This window comes from Neofelis nebulosa, chromosome 5, assembly GCF_028018385.1.
Source record: "Neofelis nebulosa isolate mNeoNeb1 chromosome 5, mNeoNeb1.pri, whole genome shotgun sequence".
Lineage (NCBI taxonomy): Eukaryota > Metazoa > Chordata > Mammalia > Carnivora > Felidae > Neofelis > Neofelis nebulosa.
In genome coordinates this window covers 41,526,823-41,543,095 of record NC_080786.1, presented here as the reverse complement: position 1 = coordinate 41,543,095, position 16,273 = coordinate 41,526,823, and the positions used below count along the sequence as shown (strand labels likewise).

At 35.8% G+C, this 16,273-nt stretch overlaps 1 protein-coding gene across 2 annotated transcripts in view; it reads left to right on the top strand.

Annotated features, from left to right (window-relative positions):
• Positions 1-16,031, top strand: part of LOC131511975 (phospholipid scramblase 1-like) — a 30,182-nt gene extending 14,151 nt beyond the window's left edge. For both annotated transcript variants that reach the window (XM_058730148.1, XM_058730146.1), the window contains 5 exons: positions 1,089-1,131; positions 4,016-4,236; positions 5,714-5,875; positions 12,302-12,463; positions 15,069-16,031. In XM_058730148.1, the coding sequence (XP_058586131.1) occupies positions 1,089-1,131; positions 4,016-4,236; positions 5,714-5,875; positions 12,302-12,463; positions 15,069-15,107 (627 nt within the window). In that variant the 3' untranslated portion in view covers positions 15,108-16,031. The remainder of the gene's footprint in view (positions 1-1,088; positions 1,132-4,015; positions 4,237-5,713; positions 5,876-12,301; positions 12,464-15,068) is intronic.
• Positions 16,032-16,273: the final 242 nt, after the last annotated feature.

Genomic DNA, 16,273 nt, shown 5'->3' with positions numbered 1-16,273 from the left:
CTTATTTAATCCTTTTAGAAACCTATAATATAGGTACTATTAATTACCATCATTTTACAGAAGAGGAACCTGAGGTCCAGAGAAATTATATAGTCAAAACACTAAGGAAGAGGGAATGACTTTTCGCTACTGTAATCTTGGTTCTGGATTTCACTCTCTTTAATCCCAACACCAAATAACATCCAAGGAGGTGGAAAGAAACATTAAACTAAATTTAGTGTTGAGTGTCAATAGTGGTACCAAAAAAAAAAAAAGTTCATATTTTGTGTATAACATGAGTCACTTTTTTATTATAATTAATGCAAGTGTATTTTATGATGCTTTGTGCTTTGAAAGAACCAATTTTATTAATGCCATCAGTAAGGGGGAAAAAATCCTGGATTATAATGTACTGCATGATACCATATCCCAGCGATGTGAGGGCTAGTATTTGTTTAGTGTTAGAAATCTGGTAGGTAGAATAGGAATATGAAATTCTATATGTCTAATCTATAAACAAATATCCCTGTGGTAACCATCCAGTTTTCAGTAAATGAATTATCTCTCTTGTACTCTCTGTACTAATTTAGTTTCCCACAATGCACTTGGGCAGCAAGTATTATAAGAACTCTTAGTAGTTCATACATTTTCCAAGAAATACCTTAAACATTTTTTTTAAATCAAGACCTTACAAAATATATAGAGGAAATTATTACCTGCTCCAAAGGATATCAAGCACACTTCTAAATTTTTTTTAGATTTGGACAGAAGCTCTTTAAATGAATAAAGAATCTTAATATCTCTTAAGCCTTTTCAAGAAGGAACTTTTTTTTTTAATTTTTAGAGGGATTCCAGAGTAAGTCAGTTTTATTTGACCTGGATTTACCCACATTAATAGTGAACACATTCAATAGATTTTCAATTAAAGATATATTGACTTTAATTTTATACTTTTTTAGGTATAAAGTTATATTATTAAATATTGATAAATATTGATAAGTGATTATGTGCATTTCTTAAAATATAAAAACACTATTGTTAATTTAGTTGGCATAGAAAACATGGAAATATACTTACAGCTTTTTTTTTTTTTTTTTTTACTATAATAGATAGATCAGATACTGGTTCATCAGCAAATTGAGCTTCTGGAAGGTATGTATTCATTGTATTGATCATATTTCTAGAAAGAGAAGATATTTGTGCAGATAAACACATATCAACAACCACAAATGTAATGCTTTCACTGATGTGGAACAGTTAAATCTGGTTGCTTACAAATGTCTCTCTTCTTCATGATAACAAAACGATGACAATTATCAGTAGCTCATTTCTGGAAGTTAGGAGTCAACTAGTAAAATACTGTTACTCTGACAATCTGTCCTCATGATACAGACCTTACCTTAGAAGGAAACCAAACAAAACTTACTTTTGCTCCCCCTGCTCTTTAGAAATCACTCCAGTGATTCTGTCATTTTACATGACTTTCATCACTTCAGCTGTTTTCTCCCCAGTCTGTGATGTTTTTGAGATTGACACAGAGCCACATGCAGTAGTTCAGTTACCTCAGTACATTTCTAAAGCAAGTAAACTTCTTCAGTTTGGATGGGTATATTTTGGAAAATTGTATTCCTGCCTTGGGTTTGCAAGGCTTCTGTTGGAGTGTTGGAGGATGCTGACCAGCAAGCCTGGAGGCTTGGCTTCTTAGAACAGCACTCCTGCTCCTGTGAATGGGACCTAACCTCAATAAATATCTCCTTGGGTACAGCACTCCTGAGATGCAAGATAAACTTAAGCTGTTAGATGTTTCAGGACTCTTGCCAGGGGAAAGAGAACTGGATGGATTCATGAACCCGTGTCTTTCTTCTAGATATAAAGAGTCTAATGAACATTTGGCTAGTTTTTAGAATATATCTGTTAAGTCCTTCTTCACCTCTCTGCAAAGTCCCTTTCTGCTGGTAGAAATATAACATGAATTGTAAAAGCAGAGTAATAGATTTGGTTAGAATATACAGTTGTTGCCTGTTTTATTTAAATTGCTTATAATGCACATTGTTAGATACTTATAATGTTCTTGTTTTGCTAGTGTGTATATACTAAGCTTTCTCTAGAAAGGAGTTCTTTGTTGTTTGATAACTTGTGCCCTGAATTTTGTAATGCTTTATCTTAAGAAATTTGTTTTTGAGGTTATGACATCAAAACAAAACAGATACTGTACATTATATAGCACTCCATTTATAGTTTTTAAATATGTTAGTTTTATATATATTTGTGAAATTTGTATGTGTTAATCATGAAATGTAAATAAAGTAAGCTCCAAATTTAGTAGTTACTAATTCTTCTCTTTTTTAAGAGATGTCTTTAATTGTCCTGTTTTCTTGTCTCAATGAAAGTGTGTATTGTAACATTATGACAGTATAAAGAGATATAAAGCTTAGGACCCTCTGGGTGGTTCATTCCATTAAGCATTGGACTCTTGATCTCTGCTCAGGTCATGATCTCACAGTCAATTCGAGCCCCACATTGGGCTTTGCACTGACAGTGCAGAACCTGCTTGGACTTCTCTCTCTCCTCTCTCTCTGCCCCTCCCCCAGTCTTGCATGCATGCACCCTCCCTCTCTCTCTCAAAACTAAACAAAAATTTAAAGACCGATGAAGATTAATCCGTTTATTTTTAGCATCTGAGTCTATGACAGGCACTTAAATAGTTCCCATTTCAGAACTTTATAAACAATGATAGCCATAGAATTCTTTTGTTTTATTCTCATTTTTTGAGTAACTTAGAGATTGTATATTGATTTCATTTCATAGATGAACAAGCTGAAGAATTTTGAGATTAAGCTACTTAGTAAAACACTTAGATAATTGAATTCCATGTTATGAATCAGTTTATTTTTTTTCTCGCATAACATTTAACTGGCAGGTCAAGGGTGTTTTTTACAAAGGAAGAGTCCAGAGCCTGTCTGAGCCAGAGCAAAGGGACTGAAGGGAGGTCAAGATGATGGAATGTATGAAGGATATCTCTATCTGACTAAAAGTCAATCACTCAGATATTAAAGAGTGATTTTTGTCTCTCTGTATATCTTTTAATCATTATTTTCGTGGCTTCTGACCTGCTATGACCCATGTTAACAAGAATTATAGACAAGCAAGACCATTAATTGTTCCTTCCTGGCTCTAAGCAAGGAGAGGTTTGCAATGTGTGGTTCTGTATGGGAAGCCCATTGGTAAGATACCACTTGAGCGTCCGCATCCAGCATACTTCTGTTTCCCTGTGAAGACATTAGCCCCCTCTGAGGTACAGAGCTCACTTAGGCTGCCACTGGTCTAGACATCCTGTGAGTGGCAACCTTGGTTGCCAAGCACCTCTTCCCCTTGTCGAATATTCATCTCCCACTTCTGAACAACTACCGCTAAGCTAAACAAGGGTCCTCTGGGCCCAATGTGATGTTCTAATTTACCTTCCATTTTCACCCTCTCCCTTCCTACATGTATGCATTAAGAGCAAGCCCTCTCATCACTTTCCCTCATACAGTGCAAAAAAAGATAAGCCATGCATAGGGTGTGTGTGTATACATAAATATATAATCTCAAACCAATTTGATAAAATATATCATAGAGGATAAACATAGCAACCATCTCATATTCCCCTACATAACTGAATGTAAGAAAACTATAGCAAACAGATGGATATTTTGTTCATACACCTAGCACAACTATTATCATCTACAGCATTGCTCCATCCCTTAGGGGCAGTCTGTCTTTCTGGAAGAAGTCTATGCAGTTAGGAACATGTGAGTTGTTTTCTTTCCCATGTTTCACATACAGATGCTTAATTTCTATTCCTTAATAAACTCTTCTTTCCCTTTCCCTTTCTTCCTCTGTCTAGATCATCGCTAAACACCTTTCCTTTTCTTTCTCCCTGTTTTACTAGAAGTATAATCCAAAAATGGTGTAACTACATATTGTAGGATCTTAGGATAGATCCAACATTCTTTTTATATAATGGTCATAATGGTTCCCTCTTTTATGTTTTTAGTCATAACAGGTTTTGAAACTAATAACAAATATGAAATTAAGAACAGCTTTGGACAGAAGATTTACTTTGCAGTAGAGGATACAGACTGCTGTACCCGGAATTGCTGTGGGGCTTCTCGGCCTTTTACCATGAGGATTATTGATAATATGGGCCAAGAAGTTATAACTCTGGAGAGACCACTAAGGTGTGACAGCTGTTGTTGCCCTTGCTGCCTTCAGGAGGTCCGTGAGCAATTACCAGAGTGATTTGTAAAGTAGTTCAGAAAGAATTTTTACCCTCTCATTGAACTTATGTAATCAAAAGAGATTTAAAGGACAATTGGTCCATAAGGTCTTGGTTTATACTTGAAAGTGAATTGTTCAAGAAGAAAGGCAGGTGAAAAACAATTGAGCAGTTAGCCCCATGTTGCATGAGTAGTGTGTCTCATGGTGTTGTGATCAGAGATCTCAGAGACCAGTCTTGTTGATCTTCATGGAGAGTTGAGAAGGTAGGGCACCTTGGACAAGTCCCTTACCTAAAATGAACATGAAAGGCCTGGCCAAAGCCAAAGCAAGGACACTATAGAAAAATATCCCAAAATATCTTAAGTGTGTTCATCTCACAATTTTGGCCAACCTACGTAAGAAACTAACTTAGGAGGAGCCCTCCCTGAAAAATACCAATGCCTGTGTTTTTATGAATCCCTAAAAAAGTTAATGCATTTGAGTCACCTATAAGGGGCATATACTAGTTGTGAGTACCTAGCTCCAGAAAGACCAAGTGTCTGTTTCATATTACTTGGCAGCCCAGTGATGGAGAATGTGGATCTCAGGGGAGATGCCGGGGCACAGAGACTTTACAGAGATGTGGGATTTTGCTTGTGTCCCCATTGGCTTGAGACCAGCTCTGCTGGGGTCTCTCAGTCATTCCATACAGGTAGCTGTGCCAGCATGAAAGACACAGTGACAAGCACATGAATATTTGAAGTCTAATTCTGTACCTATTTTAAGAAGATAATCGAAGTTGTTCATACTGAATTATTTTTTTCTCCATGTCCTTTAGGTTAGATAGAGTAATATTTATCCATAGGAATCTCTGAGGAAATACTGAGAAATTGATGGGATATGCTCTACAGTATAAATAGTACATTAACATGTATTATACTATTTGATGGTAAAAAACGGACCTAGGAAGTCATCATTTACTGATGAGCACACTGAGGCACTTTCAAGGTCACCTCCCTAGTAGCAGAGCCAAGACTCCAAGCCTCATTTTCTTTCCATTTTGGCGCCATTGCTATTCATATTTGAAAATTGCACCACCGATCAGAGCCATGTTCCTACATCTAAACCACCATTCTTTTTTAAAGTTTAAGAAAAGAGTTCCTTAACAATTTGGACATTTTTCATAAATGGGGAGATTAAAAATGTACGAGACCAGTAAAGCAAAGCTTAGGAGTGGAGACTATACGTGTAGCCTCCTCAAGTTTGTATCTCATCTTTTCCACTTTGTAGTTGGGAATCTTGATACAGGTTCATTAACTTCTCTTCCTCAGTTCCTTTCTCTATACATAGGGATGATAGTACCAACCCTGCAGGGATGTGTTATGAATTAAGTGGTGCTTTAAACAGTGTCTGACACTTAGAAAGTATTCAATAAATGAGTTATTACCAGGCATCATAATTATTATGATTTATATATATTCTTTTGCCATTGTAGATTGAAGTCCATGCTCCTCCTGGTGTACCTGTAGGTTATGTTACTCAGACCTGGCATCCATGCCTGCCAAGGTTTACAATTCAAAATGAGAGGAGAGAGGATGTACTAAAAATTATTGGTCCATGTGTCGTGTGCAGCTGTTGTGCAGATGTTGATTTTGAGGTAAGAGATGTGATAACATTTATAGGTCTTGCTTTCCTCATATAAGAATAATATAATTTGGGAGGATGTTATAAATACATTAAATTTGTGTATCCTGATATTTCAAGAGGAAGTCAGTGTGCTTATATATTTAACTTTGGTCAGAGAGGTGATTTTTGCTCTGATTACACATCAGTGTTGACTATACTAAATGGAAAAAAGAGAAGCAGAGCTTCTTAGTCAAATAAATAAATATATGCAAAATATCCAATGTTTGACCATGGTAGTTTCTATACGCAGGCTCCATATGTTATGCATTTAAGATAAAATGTTAACCTTGTGGGGCACCTGGGTGGCTCAGTTGGTTGGGCATCCAACCTCAGCTCAGGTCATGAGCTCACTGTGTGTGAGTTTGAGCCCCACATCAGGCTCTGGGCTGACAGCTCAGAGCCTGGAGCCTGCTTCGGATTCTGTGTCTCCCTCTCTCTCTGCATCTCCCCTGTTCACACTCTGTCTCTCAAAAATAAATAAACATTAAAAAAAAATGCTAACCTTGTCATCTAGGTCTGAGTGCCAAAGCATATGAATCCTTCCCTAGTCTGAAATACAGGTTTCCAGTGCTCTAGACCCTTCTTCAGAAGTTCTGACATCTTTGAGTTCCTACAAAATGCTCACGATACAGAGAGAGTTTTAAGAAAGATAGTGTAAAACATACTTCCCAATTATGTCTTTCCTTCTCCTTTTATTAAATTAGATCACTATAAACCACATGATAATCTATGTATCTATTACATGGAGGAATTTCGTTACAGCAGTTGTCCAATAGATGTCCTAGCCTTGTAGCCCAAATTAATGTAGTTGCAAATGTTTAAAAATAGGGAGATTTTTGGGGAGCCTGGGTGGTTCAGTCAGTTAAGCGGCCAATTTCGGCTCAGGTCATGATCTTGCGGTCCGTGAGTTCGAGCCCCACGTCAGGCTCTGTGCTGACAGCTCAGAGCCTGGAGCCTGTTTCAGATTCTGTGTCTCCCTCTCTCTGACCCTCCCCTGTTCATGCTCTGTCTCTGATTCAAAAATAAATAAAGTTTAAAAAAAAGTTTTTAATAGGGAGATTTTTATAATTTAATCTTGCTCTCGTGATTCTCATGGAAAATCAAAATATGTTAAGCTACACCAACATTTTTCCACAAGAGGGGCAAAAATCTAAAACTGAGGAGGGCTGCCCCTTTGTGATAAGATATATGAAATCTGCCACTGTTCCCTGGCTTCTGAAAGTTTGCCACTGTCCAGCTTCATTCTTTTATATTATCTGCCTGGCTTCCCTAGTCATATGATTTTCAATTCCTCTGTTAGACCCTAGTTGTATAAAAGTGAATCCTTCCCTTTACTGACTTCAGAATAGAATGAGAGAGACTGGCAGTTTTGAGGAAACACATGTGATACAGTAGAGACTTCATGAAGACTCTTACAAAACCATATACATAGTGTAGGGGGGATATATACCATGCATGTGTAAAGACTTTATAGGTTTTTGTATAACAATAGTTCTCTATGTAGGGGTTATCATTCCTATGAATGAGCCAGAGGACTGAGAGGTAATTGTTCTTTCAGGGAATATTACAGAATTTTTGCTGACATATTTGTAGAAAGTAAGTGAAAATACTGGTGCAACAAATCAAGCTGGACTGTGAAACTTTTATATTTAATGCTAAGGAATTTAGAAACTAACCAGCAGCCTTTCTCAGTGGATGCCTTAAACCATCTGTTACATGTAATAAATTAACTACTCTCCTGTGCATCTAGGGTGGCATTAACTATGTAACATCTTTGAGGGGATTGAGAAAATAGTCCCTTGAATCATTTTCTATAAGCTAGGTAATGGAAAGTTTGAAAGCAGGAATTATCAGTTTGAGGAGCCACTATGGAACATGGACTCCATCATAGTGTTAATGGCATGGATACTTAGAGTAGGAAAGAGGTAATGGCCTGAACACAGCAGGAGCAGGAGCCATGCTAAAGGAAGAAATAATTCAGAGACATTTCACAAGTGTACCAAGGGGAAACTGATTCATGGATTTGATGTCAATTGAGCATGAAAGAAAATTTGGAGAGGATTCTGATGTAATATTATTCCAATAACTGAGAAGAAGGAGATTATTTTTAAAAAGGACAGGAGAATCTGAAAACAAACCAAATAGAAATTCCATAAATAAGAACACTCATGGATGAAACCTCATTGGGAAGGTTGAGCTGAAAATTAGATACAGGTGAAGAGGGAATTAATGAACTGGACGATCTATAGGAGGAAAATAAATAGGAGAGGTGAAAAGATAAAAATTTGAAGGGATGGGGAGACTGGGTGGCTCAGTTGGTTAAGCATTCAACTTTGGCTCAGGTCATGATCTCATGGTTAGTGGGTTAGTGAGTTCAAACCCCACATCAGGCTCTCTCCCTCTCTCCTCTCTGCTCTGATTCTCTGCCTCCTTCTCTCTCTCACTGCCCCTTGCCTCTCTCAAAAATAAATTAAAACAAAAAAATTTTTGAAGGGACCAAAAAAAATTGAACGTATGTGAAAGCTAGAATAAACTACTCTTGCATATGCCAAAGAGGAGTCACAGAAAAAGAATACAGAAAATGTACTGAGATGATATCCAAAGAGATAAATGGATACGAATTCTGTAGACTAGATGCCATGGATTTTCAGAATCAAAAAGTGCAAGGAGTTCTGGGTCAGAAAAAGAAATGACACCCAGAGACAACTTAGATAAAATGTAAACTTAGACTAAAAAGGAAATCTAAAATCAGCAAGTGGGAGGGGGGAAGGTTATCTCAAATATGTAATTCCCTGACCATTAGGGATTATGAACATTTTACTGGCTATTTGTGTTTGTTCTCTTTGAATTGTCTATTCATATCCATTGCCTGTATTTTTAGTGGGTTGTTTACTTTTTTCTTATCAATTTATAAATGTAATTTGTGTGTTGAAGACATTGATCCTGCATGTGTCCTCTGATCTTAGTTTCCACAAATCAACCCTTTCTTTGTGGAACTTATTATATACATTTATTTATTTTATGTCACATATAGTCACATATATCTCTTTTAGTATCTTCTGATTCTCCTGTCTTGATTATAAAGTTACCCCCAACTTTCTATTTTCTTTATTCCTCTTCTAAATCTTTTTATATTTAAATCTTTAACTCATAGAGTTAATTGTATTTATACACGATTGAACATTTTTTTTCTTTCTGGTGACTACAGAACTATGTCACCATGATTTATTAAGTAAAGTATTCATTCCTTACTGAATTGAAATACATTACATTAAATTCCCACAAGGAATGGGATGTATTTTAGATTTGTCTCTGTTTCATTGATCTAATTATCTGTTCCTTCAAGTGCCTTATGATTCAATTATGGTAACTTAATGCTGCATTATATATCTAGTCCTAGCCAAACAGCCACTTGTTATTCTTCTTTATCATAGGTTTTTGCTATTATCAGATTTTTCCTTTCCTATGAATAGTAAGGCAATTTTTCAGAAGATAGAATCCTACTATTATATTAAATTTGTATTCAGTTTTTTTTAATTAGCATATTTGATGCTAAACCTCTCTCATCCCAGAAGTGTTATGTCTTTTTATTCATTCAAATCTAATTTTATATTCTTCATAAGATCATATGGGTTTCTTTATATAGAACTTTACCCTTTTTTTAAAAAATTTTTTAATGTTTATTTTTGAGAGAGAGACAGAGTGTGAGCAGGGGAGGGACAGAGAGAGAGGGAAACACAGAATCTGAAGCAGGCTCCAGGCTGTAAGTTGTCAGCACAGAGCCCAAGGTGATCATGACCTGAGCTGAAGTCTGATGCTTAACCGACTGAGCCACCCAGGTGCCCAAACTTCCGTCTTTTTTTTATGTTAACATTTTCCTAAGTAATTTATAGGCATTATCACTACTAAGCAGGAATGTATACGTTAGGTTCTTGTTGTTAATATTAAAAAAGACTACTTTTTTTGTTTACCTTTTATCCAGTCTTCTGACTGGATTCTCATATTTAACTTCAAGAAACATTTTTGCTCAGGCGCCTGGGTGGCTCAATCAGTCAAGTCACCATCTCGTGGTTCACAAGTTCGAGTCCCACATCAGGCTCTGTGCTGACAGCTCAGTTTTTCAGACTCTGAAACAGAGTGTCTGGGTTTGAAAACCTCCCCATGTCTTCTTATCAGTGTGAACTTGGACAAATTCCTTGACCTCTGTCTGCCTCAGTTTTTTCATATGAAAACTGTTTAATAATATATGTATCTTATAAAGATATGAAGAAAAAAATTACCTAATACTTATAAAACATTTGTATGTTATACATATACTAAATATTCTATAAATGCTTAATTAGCAAGTAAATAAAATACTTTTTCAGTGTCTGATACACTAAGTTTTGAAATCTATGATTTTCTAGTATTATACAATTTATTATAGTATATTCTTTTGATAACTTACCTGAGGTCTATGTGCTACTGTTCAATTTGAATTTTTTGCATTTATATTTATATTATAAGATGAACCTATAGATCTATTTTTAGAATACCTCTATCAAGTTTTGCTTCATAGGTATATAATACTAGTTCATTATTTTGAGAAGTTGCAGCCATTTCATTATATAGATTTTCCATTTTTAAATATCTAAATTTAGGTAAAAATTATCTGATCCTATTGACTTTTCATTTGTAAATCATTCCCATTTCTGAGCCTTTTCATAAAAAAATTATATGTTCTACTTCTTATGTAAACTTTTAAATTTCTTGCTCTAGGAATATAAAGGAGAAATGTCAATATTAGTTAAGTCCAGTGGCAGGACTGTGATGGTTGCTATTTTATCTTTTGTATATTTCATTTAAAAAACACTTGAGAAATTAAATTTAACAATACATGTAAGGTTTCATTACTAGCTTCAAATGCTGATGACAGTTAGTAGTGTATACAACAGGTAGGCAAGAGGGATTTCTGTTAGTCTGTTGAGCCACAGTAGTGTTGCATGACAAATAACCCCTAAAGCTCTGTGGCTTAAAACAGTGGTATGTATTTTCATGCTTATGGATCTGCAGGGCAACTTTGTCTTAGGGACTCCATCCAACTCTGCTAGTTGGCTCTGATTTGGGCTGGAAATTGGCCTCAGGTCTATACCAGATATATTCATTCTGCAGCTGTAGCAAGTGCAGCTACCTGGATCATGCATTTCTAGTGGCTGATCACTGGGGAGCAAGAGCCAGGCCAAACCATTTAGCCACGTTGAAGCCCTCTTCTCTTGTCACATCTGCTAACATTCCATTGGTTAAGCAAGTCACATGGCCAAGCCTAACTATCAGTGTGCAGGGATATATACTGGGCCTACAGTTGTCAGGGGGAGGGTAGTGCATGAATATTTGCTGAGCGGTAATCACAGTTTATCACAGTTTATCACAGTTTTCATATTAGATGTTTGTTTCAAATCTTAAAGAACCCATCTACCCACACCAAAATAAAATGAGTCAACTGTTTTTAGTTTCCCCACATTTGTTTTCCTGTTCTCAACCTGAACTAGAGTTTCAGTGGGTGTTGCTAGCACTTGTGGTTCCTTGTGCATATTTGAAAAGGACATTTCCCCCTCTGGTTTCACAGAACTCTCCATGTACACGCCATGGTGAGTGTGGGCTCCGTTCATCCGCCCACATGCCAACTTGGTGAGGTCCATTTATCCAGCTACAATCTGTTCAACTCTTTACGATGGCCCTGGGCTTTCCTCAGGCAGAATTGTAAAATTAGAACAACTTTACTTCAGAGCTCTTTTTATCTTGTATCCTTCTTGTTGTTCCCTGTCCATCCACCCCACTGTCCAGTCTTAACCTATCCCTTGACCCGGGGCATCCCATCAAGTTACTTATTGGTTACTTAACTTTTCCTTTACTCAAAACTGCCAGTCCTCTTTTCCAGGATCTATGCATTTCACATTTTCCTGCTGATGGTGGCAATGAACCCTCCCTCACATTTAAATGCTCAGCCTATGTAAACTCTCTGTGCTTCTCTTACAACAAAAGTAACATGGGGGATTAGTTTAGTACCTTCCTGATGGCTTCTAGAAATTTCATCTAAGAAACATTTTATATCTGTGTCTTTTCCTGCCTAAATTTTGTTTTAGATCAATTCATTTATTGCTACCTATCATAATGTAGAATAGGAAATGTTAAATATTTAAGCAGAACTACTTTCATGTAAGTTCTCTACAGCAAAGGTGTTTTTCATGCATGTAAAAGTAGATTCAGGAATCCATATATATGTAATGAGTGATACAATGTTCATAGTTAAGCATGGTACATAATTTTAATAGAGTATTTCATTGTATTTCAACTTTTACGGTAGTTTGTTTTCATTTTTCTAGAATTCTTTAAGAATCTTTTTTTTTCCCCATTTTAGATTAAATCTCTTGATGAAGAAACTATAGTTGGCAAGATTTCCAAGCAGTGGACTGGTTTTGTGAGAGAGGCATTTACAGATGCTGATAACTTTGGTATCCAGTTCCCTTTAGACCTTGATGTGAAAATGAAAGCTGTAATGCTTGGTGCATGTTTCCTCATTGTGAGTCTATCCGTAATAATCTTGGGTTTAGGTGGTTTCTCTAGTACCATTCTGAAATGGTTTGGTAAACTGTACATTTTTAAATGACCTTGTTAAGTTTATAGGCTTTATTCAAAGAGGCACCATTTAATTCAAGCCCTTAAATTTCATTTTCTCCTGGTACTCTGGGTTCACAGGTAACTAGTTTCTCTAGAGAGTCTATGCAATTTCATATGATAACAAACAGACCTCATGTGATAAGGAAGGGCCTCGGCCTTTGCAATTTTATTTAAAAGTTGAAATCGGTGCATTGGAAAAGAAACTTGGCTTGAATCTAGGCTTACATGGAATAGACTCAGGAAAACAAGATTTCCTCCTGATTGATTAAATCATCTACTACAGGAGTGTAAACTGCAAAAAGTAAATAACTAGTCAAGCCATTAGATGGAACTGCCATTTGAGAGGAATTATGTGCGGCAGAGCAGTGATTCCAAACTTACTTTCACATCAAATCAGCTAGGAAACTTAAAAAAAAGACAAAAAAAAAAAAAACAAACAAAAAACAAGTATCAGGCCATAGCCCAATTTAACTAAACTAGAAGCTCAGAATTAGAAGTTTGTACAGCTCCCCAGGTGGCTCCATATGCAGCCAAGTTCAAGGGCTCACAATGGTTTCCAACCCTAGCTGCATAATAGAAACACCTGAATGGCTTCCAAACTCCCTAGGTCAAGACTACATCCAGATAGTAAATCAAAATCTCGGCAAGTGGGATCAGGCCTGCAATCTGTTTAGAACTGACAGGTGATTCCAATATGCAAGGAAGCTTTAGAGCCACTAGATGAGTATCTTAAACACTGACATTGGGGATGCAATCCCCAAAAAGTGGAAAGTGAGAGAATATACAGAAAAAGGATCCAGTTATTTCAACAAACAAATGTTGGGAAAATAAAAAGATAAAAATAACATCATAAGAGAGAGACTTAAGAGGCATCAACTCAATGTAATTTATAGCTCATATTTAGATACTGATTTGAACAAACCATTTGAAAACACATTTAGAAGGACTTAAGAGAAATCTGAACATTGGCTATTTGATGATATTTTAATGGATTATTGTTTTTTTCAAGATATCCTAATGATATTGGGCTTATATAAAAACAAGAATCCAAATTTTTACGGGTTCACACTGAAGTGTGTTTCAGTATAAAATGGTATGATATCAAAGATTTACTTTTAAATAAAGAAAGTGAGGGCAGGGGGATCTAGGGGATGGAGTAATTAATGAACCAAGATAGGTTATGTTAACTAATTATTAAAGCTGGATGAGTGGCCTTTGGGATTTTATTTTGCTATTCTATCTCATTGGGGATAGACTCAATATTTTCTGTATAAATTAAAAATAGAACCAAAGTTCTGTTTAAAAATTGTGTTTTCACTGTTTATTTCACATGAAAAGTAAAATCAAAACTTAACCATAGGGAACCATTTGACCAAAGGTAAATATACCATCACTAAAGATCTGGTGTGCGAAGGGAAGAGAGGTTAGTCCAGGGTGTTTGGATAGGTGAAAAATGGGATTGGGATTTGTGGTGGGGTTATCAGAAAATGACTATGGGGTAGATTGGGCCCCTTCTAAAGGGCTTCTAAATATTGGACAACTTCTTGTTGGGAAGATACTGACAATTATTTGGTTGGTTTTAAACTAGGTATAAATAAAAGCGTTATTTTATTAGGAAGATAAATCCTGGTGCCTAGATGAGAAGTGAATTGACGAGAGGTAAAATTGCAATAGTGCAATTGCAAGTGAATGGTGATAAGAATTCAATTTTTTCTTTGTGAACAGATAAGGGAAAATGATAGACATGAGAGAAAATCCATAGGACTTGATGAAAATCATAGGGAAGTGGGTCTGGTTAGACACTGATGTAGTGAGATAGTTGGGAGAAACCGTGGTGGACCAGTTTGCGGGAGAAATCATAAAACTGGGCCCAAAAACTCTAAGATGCCTGCTACCTCTAAGATGGCTGTCATTCTAAAAAAAATCTGAAATGTGTACAGTGTATTCTGCTCTCAAGAAAAGTTGTATTACTAGAGAAGGAGAAAGGAAGAAAGATTGAAAGAGGAATATTCTAAGTGGCATGTGAAAAAGTGAAATTTAAAGAAATTACCAGAGGATTAATTAAATGAATGCAGAGCAAGGCGCCTGGGTGGTTTAGTCGGTTGAGCATCCTACCTTGGCTCAGGTCATGATCTCACGGTTCGGGGGTTCGAGCCCTGCATTGGGTTCTGTGCTGACAGCTCAGAGCCTGGAGCCTATTTCAGATTCTGTGTCTCTAGCTCTCTCTGCCCCTCCCCCACTTGCACTCTGTCTCCCTGTGTCTCAAAAATAAACATTAAAAAAAATTTTTTTTAATGTAAATGCATGCAGGTAATCAATAAGTGAATAGAATTACAGGATTTAATTGCTGTTAAAATGGAAGGCTAAAGCTATCAACTTTTCCCAGACCTACTTATTTGGTCAATTTTTCTCTTAAGCAGATATGTTATGTTTCACCAGACCCCTTACCATTTATGATCTGTGCTTTGTTGCTGAAAATTCATTTCTGTATTTTTGTTTTTATCTAGGATTTCATGTTTTTTGAAAGGAGTGGAAACACAGAATAAAAAGAAGGAGTGTGGTAGGGGATCAACGAAAGCCTCAGGAAGTGTGAAATCTGCCTACTTACTGGGACTTTGTCAAGGAAAAACTAATTGGTTTTCTCTTCTTTATTGAAATGACTTCCAGCATTTGTGAATTCTACTGTGATGCCTGGTATATGCGATGACTTTTCAAATTATAGAGTTTATTTTCTATATCACTTACCTATAAATGTTTTTATGCATTTTGTTTTGTTTTATACATTTTGTTTTTCCTTGTGTATTTTAGAGAAAGGACATGTTAATTTTTTACATTTAATCACGAAACTTCCTGCGGCAAATTGTTCTGAACTACAATCTGTTTTATTTTCAAATTTTACACCAAATTAAGTCCTTATTAATTTTAAAATATAAATGTGCATTTTATTAAATATGGTTCCAATTTATTTCACACATAACAATTATGTTATTTTCCAAATAATGTGTGTTCAAACAAGTTAAAAATGAATATAATTTGTTTCCTTTACAGTTATGTTAAACTAACACTTAATATTCATATTACCAAAGAAAAATAAAACGTGTATTTGTCTTTTGTTCAGCAAGTCACAGTATATTAAACTTCTTTTGTAAGCTAATCTGCTACTATAAAAAAATTTTCATTATTGATAAGAAAATAAATTACTGATTTTTTTATGATTTTCTGAAAAAGACATGTCCTAAAGAAGGACACATTTAAAAATTCATTATAGAACTGGAGGACTGTTATAATTTTTGAAGTAATTATTTACACGTGGAATGCTTAGCTCCTGTATTCATTCTGTCTTTCACAGAGCATGATAGTTAGGAGAGCACTCAGGTATTAGATAGAACGTATATATTCCATCTGAGTAGAAACTGTAGTAACTGTCTGTTATTTACATGAACAATCAAACAACTGAATTAAAAATTATTATTTCTTTGCATATTTGATTTTTGTTTTTAAACAAACTGTGAACAATCAATTTCGATGGTATTCTGAACCTTACACATTTACCACCTCTACCCTTACAAATTCTCCTTTAAAAGGAGCAAAAGCATAAATTCATACCAGGGCTATAAACTAAGATTTCTACCTGTCCGAAACAAAGGAATTTTCATACTGTGTTTTGTAAGAAAGCCTGGATTGAGTGAGAGGAGATGTCCAGCCCACAATT